This window comes from Vigna umbellata, chromosome 1 (assembly GCF_029865625.1).
Source record: "Vigna umbellata cultivar VRB3 chromosome 1, Vumbellata_1.0, whole genome shotgun sequence".
NCBI lineage: Eukaryota > Viridiplantae > Streptophyta > Magnoliopsida > Fabales > Fabaceae > Vigna > Vigna umbellata.
Genome location: NC_142165.1, coordinates 7,642,551 through 7,658,943, shown reverse-complemented (window position 1 = coordinate 7,658,943; position 16,393 = coordinate 7,642,551). Strand labels below are relative to the sequence as shown.

At 30.2% G+C, this 16,393-nt stretch overlaps 2 protein-coding genes across 2 annotated transcripts; one reads left to right on the top strand and one right to left on the bottom strand.

Annotated features, from left to right (window-relative positions):
* The first annotated feature begins 897 nt into the window (after nucleotides 1-897).
* LOC124846040 (uncharacterized protein At1g66480-like) lies at nucleotides 898-3,310 on the top strand. Its single transcript, XM_088093009.1, has 2 exons — nucleotides 898-1,872; nucleotides 3,024-3,310. The coding sequence occupies exons 1-2, from the start codon at nucleotides 1,288-1,290 to the stop codon at nucleotides 3,084-3,086; spliced, it is 648 nt and encodes a 215-aa protein (XP_087949135.1). The 5' UTR covers nucleotides 898-1,287; the 3' UTR covers nucleotides 3,087-3,310.
* An 11,323-nt stretch (nucleotides 3,311-14,633) lies between these two features.
* Nucleotides 14,634-15,365, bottom strand: LOC148204514 (uncharacterized). Its single transcript, XM_088095540.1, has one exon. The coding sequence runs from the start codon at nucleotides 15,255-15,257 to the stop codon at nucleotides 14,841-14,843; it is 417 nt and encodes a 138-aa protein (XP_087951666.1). The 5' UTR covers nucleotides 15,258-15,365; the 3' UTR covers nucleotides 14,634-14,840.
* Between the last annotated feature and the right edge of the window lie 1,028 nt (nucleotides 15,366-16,393).

Here is a 16,393-nt window from a genome sequence, read left to right as displayed (position 1 = left end):
AGATAACTGATTCTGTTGATAATCGAATCGTCCAATTTTGTGGATAATTGATTTTGTTTATGTATTATTTAATCTTTAGTAATTTTCATTTGTAAAATTATAAATCAAATATTTATCATTTCATTTTTAATTTAATAAAATCTTAATTATTTAATTAAATAATAATCAAAAAATACCAATAAAAAATAAAAAAATATTTTTTCTAAATTTATCTATAAAACCTAAATTATATAAACAGATAATAATAAAATACTAATAAAAAATAAAGTACCTATTTTTTATAAAATTATTTAATAAACTCTTAATTATTTGAAAAAAATAAAAAAATAAAATACATAACAACGTAAATTATAATTTGTCCATCGTTTAAACATTTTCCGTAAAGAACGGTGGCTACGGTGCAGCCCGTGAGCCACTTTCGTAATGATGTTATGTTAGGTTTGAATCCACAACAGCAGTGTGAAATATTTCATAAACTTTCTCATTTTAATGTCTTATCCAAAATCCATTTTGTTCAAAAGAAAGGAAAGATAAACACCTTTTTTTTTTGCTCCCAGCAATTTGGTTTTTTTTTCACGTGCGCTTGGCTTAGTCTTGTGTAATAAATTGAAAACACTAGAAGGTTAGACTTTGTAAAGTGTGCATGCATTGCCAAAACCTTTGCTCTTTCTTCGTACTTTTCCAAATAGACATTTTAATAATAATTATTTTGGCAAATGAATATTTAAACTTTTCAAAGTAATTTCACTTTAATGGAAAAGCAGTTCAGATAACAGATCTTAATTATTTGCGTGAGAAAACATAAGGCTTGGGAAATCGACAAAGGTATAAACTGAGTGTTTTTAGAAAATGCAACGTCAAGGTGGATGTAAAAAACGCACGCAACTTGGTCGAACAGGTAGACAGAGCACATATGAAAAGAATATGAGAGGGTACCCCATTTGTTTTTCCTCTTTTTCTCAAATGGGAGATTGATTAGAATGAAAGGTTGGTCTGCCCTACCCCACAACTATTCTATTAACCCAACCAAACCAGTGTTTATCCCTTAACAACCAGACTTTTCCCACCACTATTTACCACTAAACTCACCGATTTCTTTTTTATTTTATTTTCAACATTCCACCAATTCACACATGCATCCCCATCATTCAAATTTCAACCTTACTACCAAACCATCCCAATATAAATTCCCCAAAACTCGGTCAGGCCAAAATCCACGTACCTTAATTTCGCCCATCAAAAAACCAAACACAAAAATCCAGAGTAAACACCGTAATTCAAGAAGCTATGGGGAACACCATAGGAAGGAGTAGAAAGGCCAAGGTCATGAAGGTCGATGGAGAAACGTTGAAGTTCAAAACTCCGGCCAGAGCCAACGACGTCGTCAAGGACTACCCCGGCCACGTTCTGCTCGACTCCGAAGCGGTCAAACATTTCGGCCTTCGGGCCAAGCCCCTTGAGCCTCACCACGAATTGAAGCCCAGGAAAATCTACTTCCTCGTCGAATTACCCAAGATTCAACCCGAAGACGATAAAACGGCGCTGCACAGGAGGGTGCGATCCAGTGGTATCCGCGGCATGAACGCTAAGGATAGACTCGAGCTCTTGATGCTCTCCAAACGCTCCGTGTCGGACCTCGCCCTCGTTAGGCCCAACTCCAATCTGGACTCTGATGGGCCCATGAGGGTTAAGATGAGGCTCCCCAAGGCCCAGTTGGACAAGCTCATGGAGGAGAGCACCGACGGGTCCGACGTGGCGGAGAAAATCATAAGTTTGTACATGGGAAACAATGCCGGCGAGGCCGCCGGCAGTGCTGCGGCAGAGGACGGTGGCCCGAGGACGCTGCACCATCACACTCACAAACCACGTGGGGTATGTATTAGTATTTCTCTTTATATTTTCTTCGTTAGTTAATTATTTTATGATTTATAGAATTGCTTACTCGTTTAATCTTTAACCGTTGAATCTTTATTTTTTTCCTCTGTTTGCTTAAAACAGATCTATTTTTTAATTTTGATTTCCATACTTGAAGTCCAGTGGATGGTTTAAAACCGCGTTAGCACTGGTTTAAGATTAGATAGTGATAAAAAAACAGTTGATGTTAATTTGACGTAATTAGTATTTATGAGGAATGATTAGATGATAATAGAAAAATGTTTTATATAATTATATTTGGAGTCATGAATCTTTGAAAGTGGGTTGAACTTTCGTATGTTCACGGGCGCTAATTAAGGCGTTGGTTGATGGTGATGTGGACGTACGCGAAATCGCATGTGGTTCCTTAGACCCGGTCGTTTTCTTCCACCGGATTTCATGGGATTATAACTATTTTTTAAGCCTTTCTACTTCACAATTTCAAATTTTCATCATCCTTCTACTAACTTTTTCTCTTCAAAGATTAAACTATTTTTTTTGAAAGGCATAATTTGTTTTAATAAGTTGACTCATATCGATGCTTATAACATAAGTTCAACTGAGCACCTTATCGTAACTCCAATTCGTATTGAGTGTATATTTAGTTGTATTGATTGATGTTTTGCCATGAAGTTGATTTGCGCTGAGCGCCAATTTTGAAGGCATTAATAGTTGATTTTGGAAAGATTTGAATATACGTTAGAAGCTACGAATAGTAAGTTGATTTGCACTGTACGTGACTGCATTGTTTATTGTTTATAAAAATAACATGTTGGTTTTCCAATTAAAAAGAATTAGAATGAAGACTTGAAACGTAATTTTGCCTCGAACAAAACAATACCAAACGCACTAAGGACAATTGAAAAAGAAGTCGCATCGAGGGGAAACAAAGAGGGTTTTGGAAGTTTATGAAAAATCAAACACGCCACTGAAGAATAATTTACAATTTTGTTAGCATTACATGTGAACTCAATAATACCACTCGTCGTTTACTTTGGTATTTTAAAATAACGAGAGAGAAAAGAAAGAAAGAACGTTGAGAGTGGTTGTAGTAGTTTCCTAAGAAGCTGACATTATGTTCTTACTTGAATATTGATTTGATTTTGCAGAAACGAGTGAGTTTTAGCCCCGTGGAAAATGAAGAAATTCGCGTGGAAGCAACTTCTCAATAGTTAGTAGTGAATAAGGGTGGTTTCTTCTTTGTAATTATTTAAGTAGAAGGAAGGCAAAAACACAAAAAGCTAGCCAGAGCAATAGCACCCTCACACTTTGGTTTTGGTGCTTCAAAAAACATGTTAATTTTGTTTCAACTACATATATGATAGAAGATATATAGATATGTACATACATGGAATATTCATTTGTAGTGCTTAGATTAGAACATTATTGCTTCCGATTTCATCTTCTTTCTTCTAGGGCTGTGCATAATTAATTAAAAAAACTTAAACTATAGTTTATCTGTACTGTTTTAAACTTAAAAAACTTAAACTAATTTTACTTAAAACTAATTATACTTATTAATAGTTCAGTTTAAAAATACTGAACTGTTTTTATTCTAGTACAGTTAACCAGTTAACTGTGTTTCAGTTTTTCCAATTCTTTTTCTCAATCACAATTTCTCTCAAAATTAGGTTTTCTTTTCCCTTTCTCCATCACAGTTTTCACAGTTTTCGCTTGTCGCCGTTGAAGGTTTCCGAAGGTTCGTTGCCGACTTGCTGTAGTCAAAGACTCGTCGTCCTCTCGTTACTTCCCATTCGTCAAAGGTTTGCTCGCCGCCGTTGAAGGTTCTCGAAGGTTTGTTGTCGTTGAAGACTCGTTGTAGTCAAAGACTCGCCGTCGTCGAAGACTTGCCACTGTTGAAGGCTTTGCCGCACTCTACCGTCGCCAAACTGTTGTCGAAGACTCGCCCTCGTAAAAGGTGAGTTTACCAGGCTGCTGTGAACTTTTGGTGTGAACCCTAGTCGCATTGTTCGATGTGATTTTCAGCATTTTTTTACCTTGGCATATTTGTGTCTTGTTTAGCTTTTGACAGATGGAATCCATGCTCTCCCAATATTTTTTTCTCTGTGTTGATTGTTACCATCTGGTATAACTGCTATATGTTACCACTAAATTTTCATTAAAACTCTAAGAACTTAGAATAAGGGTATAATTAGAATTTTAATTATAGGCTAAAGGCTCTGTTTCTTTAACCTTTGCTGCTAGGTTCAGTGGTTCTCGAATTCAGGGATGTGTGGTGGGTGAGTGGGGTAGTGGCTTTATGCTCTGTAGTCCAAAAAAACCAAGAAGCATAAATCTTGGAAAAGTTTAAAATGTGAGTGGGGTCGAGAAATGTGAATCAAATATATGCCGGCCACCTTGAACACACCCCAGGTTCCATTGAATTCCAAAGACAGTGAAATGATGGGTATAGGGAATGAAAACAGGCAGTGCCTTAAGGCAAAGGGTCCATGTTTGTCAAGTGATGCTTAGGGGGTAGTTGAGATTGAGAAGCCACAAAGAACCTCTTATGATGTTGGTTCTGTGGAGCAGCAGTCAGATACAAATCTTGTGGAATCATTTCAAGTTCTAAGTGTTATACAAAACTATGAACAAAACTATGAACAAGTTCTTGTGGAATCATTTCAAGTTCAGTGGAAGAGGTGGTCCCTTTACATGGAAACTAGAGAAAGATTAAGGATGCCAAACATACTTAGAACTTTAAGTGATTTAAGATTAAATACTTTAAGTAGAGAAGAAACTTTTGAAATAGATAAAAATTGGATTAGACAAGATTATGAAGCTAATTTTAATAAAGAAAGGAGAGATTGGTATTATAAAACATTTACAAAACAACAAGTAGAAAATTTTAGAGAAAAATTTTATAAATACCTAAGACAAAATGAAATAAAATTATACTTCTTTGACTGGTTTTCGAATTACAATAGAGATAATAACTTGGAATATCCCTTTAGTATTAATAAATCTATATGTCCATTAGACAAAATATCGAATACTTGGAAAACAGTAAATACTGAAATAATAGAATCAGAATATTCTCCACAACAAGGAATCGTAATACAACCCATAAAAGATATAGAAATAGAAGTTAGTCCATATAAATATTTTAAAAATGAAGATAAGCCTGTACAAGTAAAAGATATTAAAAAATTGCATTCCCAACGTAATTATTCAAATACATATTATGTCAAAACAATTAACTAGAATAGAAAGTAAGACGCAAAAAGAAACTTCTAGTAGTTTAAAAGAACCTATAAAACTAATATATAAGTTATTCAACGTACCACATAAAGAATTAGATTCATTAAGATTAAAAAACGATACAAATTTAAAAATAGAAGAATTGAAAAAGAAATTAGATCGGCTAAATAAGCCATCAGTGAATACATTAGAAGTCTATAAATTAAAAACATATCCAAAGCTTATAAACTATTATCATCATCCTATGACTGCTGATGTGCAGTCTGCTGATCTACTCTATTTCTTTTTATTTCTATTGGGTCCTCTTTTCTCTTCCTTTTGTTAACTCAAAATCTAAATAGATATTAATCTTTTTTTATCTAACTAGTATGTTTTAAATTATTGGGTGAGTACAAACTGACTAGGTACTTTAACACTTAACTAGATACGTAATATTTTCAATTAGCGATTGTAAGGAATTACTATTGAATTGGCTGGAGAAATTTCAACATCATGTTCATGTTGATAGTTTTTGAAGTTTAATCCTTTTTAAAGAAAAATGTAGTGACATAATGTAGTGACGTGATTTCTGAATTTGTTTTCAGACCATATATCATCATCATTTAGATAAACTTGCCTTTTGTTTGATTGAACTCTTAATTAATGTAGTGACCTGAATGTTAGAAACGGTAGAAACCCTCACACCAAATACTTCTAGAATGAATTATTTACCTCCTTGTATCGATTCATCGTCAACTGAGAATAGTAAGGGTCGATCAGATGTGTGGGGACATTTTACTAAACAATAACCACATTCTGAGAAGAAGGCCAAATGCAATTATTGTGGTGATTTGATTAAATATTTGGCTGGAACAAGTGGGATAAGGAATCATTTGGCGAGATGTAAAGAAAATCCTAATAGAGAAGCATTCAAAAGGCAAAAGCTTTCATCATCAATTGCAGAAGTTAGTGTTAGCCCTTCACCAACTATTTCTAAATTTGACCAAAATGCATCTCGGAGGAAGTTGGTGAAGATGTTTGTGAAGTCTGAGCTTCCTTTTCGATTTGTGGAAAATGAGGACTTCCATGACTTTGTATGGTCCTTGCAACCACGATTTGAAGTCCCATCCCGCACTACATTGAGGCGTGAAATATGGGAACTCTATGAAGAGGAAAAAGCAAAGTTGAAAATGTTTCTATCAAAGCAGTGTGAGAGGGTTTGTTTAACTACAGACACATGGACATCAATCCAAAACCTAAATTACATGAGTTTAACATCTCATTTTATTGATAATGATTGGAAACTTCAAAAGAAAATTTTGAATTTTTCTCAAACAACGGGACATTCAGGAGAGCTCATTGCTAAACATGTTGAGGCTTGTTTGAATAATTGGGAGTTGAAGCGAGTCCTTAGCATCACAGTGGATAATGCTAGCGCAAATGATGTTGGGGTCCAGTACCTTAAAAGAAGGATGTTATCATGGAATTGTCTTGTTTTGAAGGGAGAATATGTTCATATGCGTTGTTGTGCTCATATATTAGGTTTGATTGTGAAGGATGGCTTAAAAGAGATAAAAGATTCAATTTCAAAAATCCGGAGTGCAGTTAAATATGTGAAATCTTCTCCTGCTAGATTTGCTAGATTCAAGGCATGTGTTGAACAAGAGGGAATTTCTTACAAAGGTATTGTTTGTCTTGATGTTGAAACTAGGTGGAATTCAACTTACTTAATGTTAGAGGCAAGCTTGAAGTACAAAGATGCCTTTGTCTTGCTAGATATGCAAGATAAGAAATTTGGTGTTGAAATGGCCAAAAGTAATGATGGTGTGCCATTAGAAGAAGATTGGGAATATGCGAGGTCTGTTCTACCATTTTTAAAGATATTTTATGACTCTACCCTACGCATTTCTGGTTCATCTTATGTCGCGAGTCATATGTATATGAAGGAGGTGTTTGGAATTGGTAAAAGGATTCTACAATATTCTAAGAGTAGTGATGTGAGCATAAAATTGATGGCAATGAGGATGAAGGGCAAGTATGAAAAATATTGGGGAAATCCTAATGGAATTAATATCTTATTATTGATTGCTGTTGTGCTTGACCCTAGGAGTAAGTTGGATTTTGTTAATTACTTCATTGACTACCTTTTTGAATCTAGTATGGCTAGTGAATTGAACTCAAAATTATCGTCATCTTTAAAAACACTTTATGAACAATATCAAGGTATTGAGTAGGGTTCTCAAAGTAGCTAACAAGAATCTCAACTAGATGATGATGATGATGATCCTCATGGCATGAGTTTCTACCTAAGAGCTACAGGACGTAGGTTTGATTATATATCAGAGCTTGATAAATACTTTAGAGAGGATCCTGAACCTTATATGAAGTCAATTGAGCTTGATATTTTACATTGGTGGAAAGTCAACTCGATTAGATTTCCTATCCTTGCGAACATGGCTCGAGAGGTGTTAGCCATTCCTATCTCTACCGTAACATCAGAGTGTGCATTTAGTACAGGAGGAAGAGTGGTTAGTCCTTATCGTAGTTGCCTAACGCCTAAAATAGTGGAAGTGCTTGTTTGCACACAAGATTGGTTAAAAGGAACACCTTTCTCTATACTTTTTGATGAGGATCCTAAAGAACTTGATAAATTTGAGCAAGGTGAGATTATATGACAAATTTATATACTTTTTAATTTATATTTTAAGTGTTAAAAAATTATGAAATATTTTATTTTATTTTTGTAGAGATAACATCTCAAGATGAAGTGGGACCTTCAAGTGTTGCTATTAATTTGGATGATTGAAGTTTTGCCACAATTTGTTAGTTATCTAAAGTACATGTGCGTAAGACTATAACCTTAATGCTTTGTTTTTCATGTTGTTTTGTCTTGGAAACAGTACACAAATGCTCAATATTGTTTTTCAATGCTTTGCTACAGGATGATTCATACATTGAAAGCTACATAAGCACCATCGGAGTTGATTTTGTGAGTACAATATAACACCTTTTTAACTTGTCATTTTAAACTGTTGCTCAATTGATAATTACATTTTACTTTGTGTAGAAAATTTGGGACCGGTCAACTTCATCTTAACAAGTTCTAAGAATTGATGAGAAATGGAATATTTGTTTGAGCTATGTTATGGTTTGTAAGTGTGATTAGAGGTTTGATATTTCTTATTTGTGTGTTCTTGGAACAATCACCATTTTATTCCCTTTCTTTTCTTTAATTAAAATTTTTGCTTTTAGTCCACCCCTTGTTCCTCTGAAGTGCATAATGTATATATAAATTAATTTTGTTATTTATTTATTTATTTCAGAAAAACACATATATACAACCACAGTATATAACAGTGTAAAGCTTTTTCTTTTAAAAATGTTCTATGAGAAATGTTCCTAAAAACTGATGTAAAAAAATATTATCAAAAGATAATGTGAATTAGTTTTAGTAACATATCTAGTCTGCAAACGCTAGGTTTTGAGTTTGGCCTTTACTAGAGTGGTAGAAATTATGTGCTTGCTTATTTTACAGTAGAAGAGACATATTGATCTTTGTATTTATAATATAAAGGAACAGTGATCCAATTCTCTAAAATTTTGTTATTTCAGGGAAGCAGTACATGTATGGAGCAATCAAATATGATGACATTGTTACTCTTGTATACATAACTTATGCTAACACATCAAAATCTTTTGCATCAGGTTTGATGGCTATCCTTTAATAGAGTTTATTGTGGCAATGATTTTTTAGACAGGATGTGTTGATTGTTGTTCAGAGTATAGAAAACTATGTTGAGGTTATGAATTAATATATTAAAGACACTCTGCTTTTTTGAGTCCAGAGCACCTCCATGCGAGTAATTTGATTGCTTCTGAGGCTGATTAAGCATCTTGGGGAACAACTGAAGCAGTTCACAGCTACATGATGACAGTAGTTGAATGGAATCAGGTGGTAGTGGATCTCTATTCTTTTCTAGGAAGCCACTTGTATCATACAAAACCTAATAGAGGACCAGCTATTATACAGAAGCAGATATCTAGAACTTGTTGCATTTATTCGAAAGCTCCCTTCTTAGAAAGCTTGTTGCATTTATTCAGGATATTAGTTTCCCGACTGTACAAAATGATGCTCTTCTCATGTTTAATTTACAGGATGAAGTGCAGTTTTATTAATGCAATTTTACTAGTTAGTGTTGTAGTTGTTAGTGTTGTATAGTTAGTGCAGTTCTTGGTTAAAATTAGTATAATTCAGTTCAAAATTAGTATAGTTAGTAGTTCAGTTTATAGTGTAGTTTAGTACAGTTAAGTATAGTTCAGTTCAGTACAGTTTAATAAAACAAAAGCAGTTCAATTCAGTTTTTCTGAACTATTTTTTAGTGCAGTTTAGTTTTTCTGAACTAATTTTTAGTTCAATACAGTTTTTAATAGTGCAGTGCAGTTTAGTTTGATTTGCCCACCCCTACTTTCTTCAACATATTTTTTCTCATTCATGGTGCCTTTTCATGTCTTCAAGAAACCCACTTGTTAAATATTATATTAATCAGACACACTCTAAGTATACTTTTCAATCAATGCTAAATATTTATTGTTGGCATTCATTAAGAATTCCACCTTTAAATTTAAAATGATAAATTCATTAGATATACCCTATTTTTCTTCAAAGTTTTCTTTCTCATAAAAATTTCACCCAGCTTCGGGTAACCATTTACTTAAATTATCCCATTTTCAAGTCGTTAACTGTTTTCATTCTTTTTTCTTATTCTTAGAAGCTTCTCTTTCTTACTAACCAATAAATATTTAAACATTCAATGTTTCATTTATTTATCACTTATATTTATTTCAACATCTTTGCTATTAACTTTATGGCTTAATACTTATTTTGATTTTTATGTTTGTTATCTTTGTTTAAAGTGACCATTGACTTTTTTGGACATTCAAAATGTTTCTAATTTTTTTAATTTTTATTAAATTTGATCCTTTTTGTTTAAATCGTTAATGTCATCACGTGAATCATTACTTAATGAGGTGTAACTTTTTTATATACGTGACAACTTAAATGGACGCTGACGTGAAAATGTGGTAATTGAATGTGACCATATCATCATCTTCAATCTTTCGCCACATAAAACCCTAACCACCATCAGAATAACCACCTCGTCATTGAATCACCACAAAAGTTGTCAATCATCAGAACCCATCATCTCCTTCAACCTCACAAATCAACTAGCAACAGCCATCATGAGCTTGTTTATTTTCATTGAACAACCACGTGCAACCTGCATTTGAAAAATCAAACCCATGTTTGTTTGAACCTCTTCGCGTCAAAGAACGTGAAAACACAAAAACTCCATTAACCATCGCCATAGGCACCACGATAGCTCGAGTGCATCGCGAAATCCCAAATCGCAAACCCAAAAGTGGGAGATCTTCTCCATATGTTTGAACCTTCCATCTTCGTCAATCACCACATAACAACATAGCCCCACGATTGGCCATCATCTTCGCCTCAAACTTGCAGACAGAGAAACCCAATACCAAAAGCCAACAACTATCATGAATCAGAAAACTCAAATCACGAAACCCTAGTGTTCATCATCACACCACGCAAACTTGCAAAGGAAAAAAAGAGCTAATCCAAATCATAGAACCATTTTCGTTTCAAAATCGCAAAATATTGCACCATCACAACGAACCATAAGTTCATTCAAGCATGTGGCGTGACCTCTCATGTCTCCTTCTTCGAAAAGCAACCTCCACCACACCAAAACCCTAATTTTAGATGAAAGATTAAACTGCCAGGGGCAATACCTCATTGGACAAATCTCATTATGTCAAAAGTTACACCTTATTCACTAATGGCTTATGTGGGCACGTTAACGATTTAGTATAAAAGGACCAAATTAAACAAAAAGATAGAAAAATTGATATCACTTTAAACAAACAAAAAGTGGATGAACACTTTGAACAAAACTGATAAAAATAGAAACTATTAAACTTAATTTTATTATTGTTTTTGAAAATGAAAGTTTAATCCAAACTTCTTTCCTTAATATTTTTAACTATTTATTTGATAAATTTTAAATTAGTTACGCTCTATAATATATATATATATATATATATATATATATATATATATATAATATTCTATAATTTCATTCTATTATATATTTTTTTTTATTTTTCCATCAACTACTCGAAGGAATAGCACACCTTACTTTAGGACGTAGGATTTGGTCAAATTTTAAAAAACAAGTCATTTAATTTAAAAAATAATTTTAAATTCTTTTATTAAACTTAATCCAATCCAACTCACACGTAATCAGGTAGAATTGAATTATATCAATTGTGTAATGGTTTTATTTGTTTATTTATTTTGTTAAAATTGTAATTTCAAAACATTTTGTTAACCTTTTTAGGATTTTTTTTAAAATAGAGTATTGTATATAATATTTTGAATAATTTAATATTTCAAAAATAAATATAGAATAATAAAATAAAATAAAAGATAGCTATGTTATTATTATCATTATTATTATTTAACAATTTTAAACTGATTTAGTGTGTGTCGAATTTGACAAGTAATATGAGTTGGATAAGGAAAAACTGAGCTAGGCTTTTCGTGGGCCATTTAGTGGATCAAATAGCGGACAGTGTTTCATCCTACACCTCCAAGACCTCATCCTGCACCTCCAAAAATTCCACTTTTAACCTTCTGACATCTCATCATTATCCTACATCTTTAACTTTATAGAAAATTTATTTTTAATTTTAATAAATATATTTTTATTTTCTTCTTTTTCTTGTTAAAAAGACTCTGTATCACCTTAATAATAATTAAATTTAAAATTTAAATATTATTTAATATAATTTTATATTTTAATAATTATTAAAATATAATTTATGTTATAATAATAATTATATTAAAAATAAAATAATAAAATAATAAAAAATAAAAATAATAACAAAAAAGTAAATTATATTAAATATACTTAAATATATTAAATTATATTAAAATATTAAATTCAATTAAATAATTATTAAAATTTATATATAAAATTAAATTTTAAAAACCCTTCTTTATCAAATAACAAATAAAATTATATTAAATAAAATATTTAAATATACTAAATTATATTAAAATATTAAATTAAATTAAATAATTATTAAAATTTATATATAAAATTAAATTTTAAAAACCCTTCTTTATCGGATATGTATCCGATTTATAACTGATCGGATATCGATATCCGATTAACAAATTTTTCAAAATTTTGTTTTTTTTAAATTTTAATAATTATTAAATTTAATTTAATATTTTAATATAATTTAATATATTTAAATATATTAAATATAATTTTAAATATTATTTTTATTTTTATTTTTATTTTTATTTTAGTTATTATTTTTCAATTTTTTTAATAAAACTATTTTAAAAATATAAATTATATTTATTAATTATTAAAATATAAAAATATAATAAGTACATATTATAATTTTTATTTAAGTTTAATATTTATTAAATTTTAAATAAAAAGAAAAGTATTAACATATTTTATAGATTTTAATATATAAATAAGCTTTTTAAAATTTTCATTTTTATTTAAAATTTAATAATTATTTAATTTATTTTAATATTTTATTATAATTTAATATATTTGAATATGTTAAATCAAATTTATTTTTATTATTATTTATTATTATTATTATTATTATTTTTATTAATTTATTTTTATGTTTTTAATATAATTATTATTATAATATAAATTATATTTTAATAATTATTAAAATAAAAAATTATTTTAAATAATATTTAAATTTTAAAATAAATTAAATTAAATTATTATTAAGGTAGTGAAGATTTTTTTAATAAAAAAAAAAAGAAAATGGAAAAATATTTATTAGAGTTGAAAATAAAGTTTTGAAAAAGTTGGAGGTGCAGGATGATGATGAGATGTCAGAAGGTTAAAAGTGGAATTTTTGAAGGTGCAGGATGAGATCTTGGAGGTGTAGGATGAAACACTCAGTAGCGGAAGGATGTTGGCGCACCAAAGCCGTCTTCATAACCAAACAAAGGGTATTTCTTTATACACCCTGGTCATTTCTCCCTACACTTCTATGGTAGTGCGTAAAAGACCAAAAGGTCCTTATTCTCTTCCATCTCCTATGTTACTGTCGCTGGTGCTTCGTCATCTCATCTGTCGTTGTCCCTTTGCTCCCGTCTTCTTAAAGTTTATATTTTCTACCTTCACGCTTTATTTATTTAGAAGAGAGAAACAACATATCACATTATATTCTTTATACAAGTTATTTTAATACTTGATAATAACTTTTAGATATTGAAATCTAAAAAACAATTATTACATAATTTAATTTTTTATAAATAAATAACTTAAATTAATTTAAAATTATTTTTAAAAAATAAATTTTAAATAGTGTAATCTAAAAATTAAAAATAAATTTTAAATATCTATAAATTAAAAAGGAATTTATATTATGTAATTTGAAAATAAAAATGAATTTTCTTAACTGGAAAATCTAAAATTTTAAAAATAAATTTTAAATTATATAATTAAAAAGTAAAAAATATATCCTAAATTATTCAATTAAAAATTATATAAAAAAATATTTTCTGTCCAGATTGTACTGATAAATTTTCAAATTGTAATATCCGAAAAATAAAATTAAACCAAAACACGATATATATAGAAATCTCACGGAAAATACTTGAAAGTAACAAATTTGCAACAAATCTACACCATACGATAGCATTCTTGATTTTTTTTTTTTTTGCATTGAGAGTCTCTCTTAACATCCAATAAATAAGTTAAAGAACTAGGGAAAAGAAAAAGAAAAACGGAGTTGGTCATTTTTTACTTCGTTTTTTTTTTCTTTTCTTGATAGACCAATTTATTAACAAATACCATAAAGCATTGATTTTCTTTTAAATATTATAAAAAAAAAACTATTTTTACACCTGTTATTTTTCACCTCTATTTTTTTTATTAAGAAAAAAGGTGTAAAATGAATGTAATATATCGTTCTATTATAAAAGCGTATTCCAAGGAAAACGTCCAACTAGAAAATTCTACAACCAAAAGAGAAACGAGAGAAACGGTAAACACACATTTAACATTCAAGAATAAAATAATTATAAAAAGATGAATTTTATCTATCTTTTTAAAAAAATAAAAAATAAAAAGAAATAATATAAAATAAGTGTAAAAGAATTATACGTTTAAAGTTTAAAACGACGCAAGATATTCTAACGTTCAACACAAACACACAAAATAAACCCTTAATCACAATTGGTCAAATAACAATTACTCCACGCAAAAAGTTTCCCAAAGTCAACCACGGAGAAGAAACTGAAAAGTGATTTTTCACTGTTTCAAACTATTCATTTTCTGCTTAATTGAAACTGCAATATATTACCGTTTTTTTTTTCTGTTCAAACGAAGTTAGAAAACTATATCTCTAACATATCTTGCGTAAATCCTAAAAATACTGAACAAAATTAAAACAATAACAAGACCAGAAGAAAAAAATAATCCCATCATACGAAAAAGTTTCTAACCTGCAAAGCAACACCAGTTCTTACAAAAAAACAAAAAAATTGCTAACTTTGTTTCCATCTTACAGCAGAGCAAACTCTACACACTGTGCAAAACCTGAAGAGTGACTTAGGATGTTCTAATTGAAGCCACACAAACACAATTCCTGAGCACAACAAAAAAGAGGAAGCATTAATTCTTGCCTTGAAAATCATTCTCAAATTTGCCAGAAAAGTTTAAAGGACGACACTTTTCTCCCATCAAGATGTTCTTCCTCCAAAGGGCTTCTTCATCATGGTCACTACTGCAATCTCCTTGAGGTTCTCCCTCTGCCTGAACCTTCCTCCACGACAGCATCTTCACCATGGAGAGTGCCCTGTTGCCGAGGTTGCTGTTGAGGTTGGAAACGAGGTTTTGGTCCTTGGAATTGGACCTTTTTGTTGTTGCTTTCCGAGCTTCCATGCGGAGCTTCTTGAGTTTCTCAGAACCGCAGAGAAACGTTACGACAGAGAATACAGACATGAGTGAAAGAAGAAGAAAGAAAAGGGTGAAGGGTAGGGAGGAGAAGAGAGGAATGTGCGAGGAAGAGGTGAGAAGAAACCTTGCCATGTGTAAGAAATTAACTAACTTACTTAGAAGAGAAGGGTTGGATGGTGCTGCAATAAAAAGAGACAGCGCAAAACGTTGGTGTCTGTACCACTGTTCTGCTTCTTTGCCTTAAGAGTATGTCTCACGTTCTAAAAATTTCACACCTTTGGTTTTTTTTACCTTCAAGTCCTCCACTCTCTCAGATACATATTCAACAACACCACAAAATTTTTACCTTCATTTAATATTATCCTTTATTATTTTTTAAAAAATATAAAAATTATTTTTTATTACTATTTTATTCTTATACTATAGAAAAAATGTCATTCTACCGTTACTTTAAAACAAATGAATTTAATTAAAAATTATGAAAATATTGTGTTTATATTTGTTTTTTAATCAGTTTTTATTTTTTAATATCGTTTCAAAATACATCTGTTTGAATTTAGTTTCGGTGTTAAGACGTAACATTTTTTAAGTAAAAAGTAATCCAATTTTTTATATCTAACGTACTCATAATTTAGTACATGACATTTTCAAATTTTACTCTCAATTTAATAAAAGAGATAGCATTACATTTTTTTAAAAAGATAAAAACTCAATTGAGTTTTTTTTAAATTAAAAACTCAATTAAGAAAATAATATAAAAACTAGAATGAATTATAAATTCAAATATAAAGAACAAATTATTATAAATTCCAACAACAACAAAATTTAAGCCGCATACGAAAATTAATTCAAAATATTTTTTTTAAACACATTGTAAATTTTACATAGCTCTTTTTGTTTTCGTGAGTATAACAATACTATTTAGTATACAAGACTATCTAACAAAAAACGACTCAAATACTCTATAAAAAAAGTACTATAACTTTGTGGATTTAAATGTTGTTTTAACAATAACATAAATACATAAATACATAAATAACATGTTTTCTTCGCAGTAAAATTCATGTATTCAATTATACATTGATTTTGATATGCTCACGCATATTTAGTCAATCATATACTTGAGTGTATTTTTTTAACGGTATTTTATATCTTCATGAACGTCTTACCTAAACTTTGATAATGTAAGCAAATTTATTCGTAATGTATGATAATATAATTAGGCTCATGTGTTCGTTTGGAGGAAAAATACTATTCACGTGAATTAC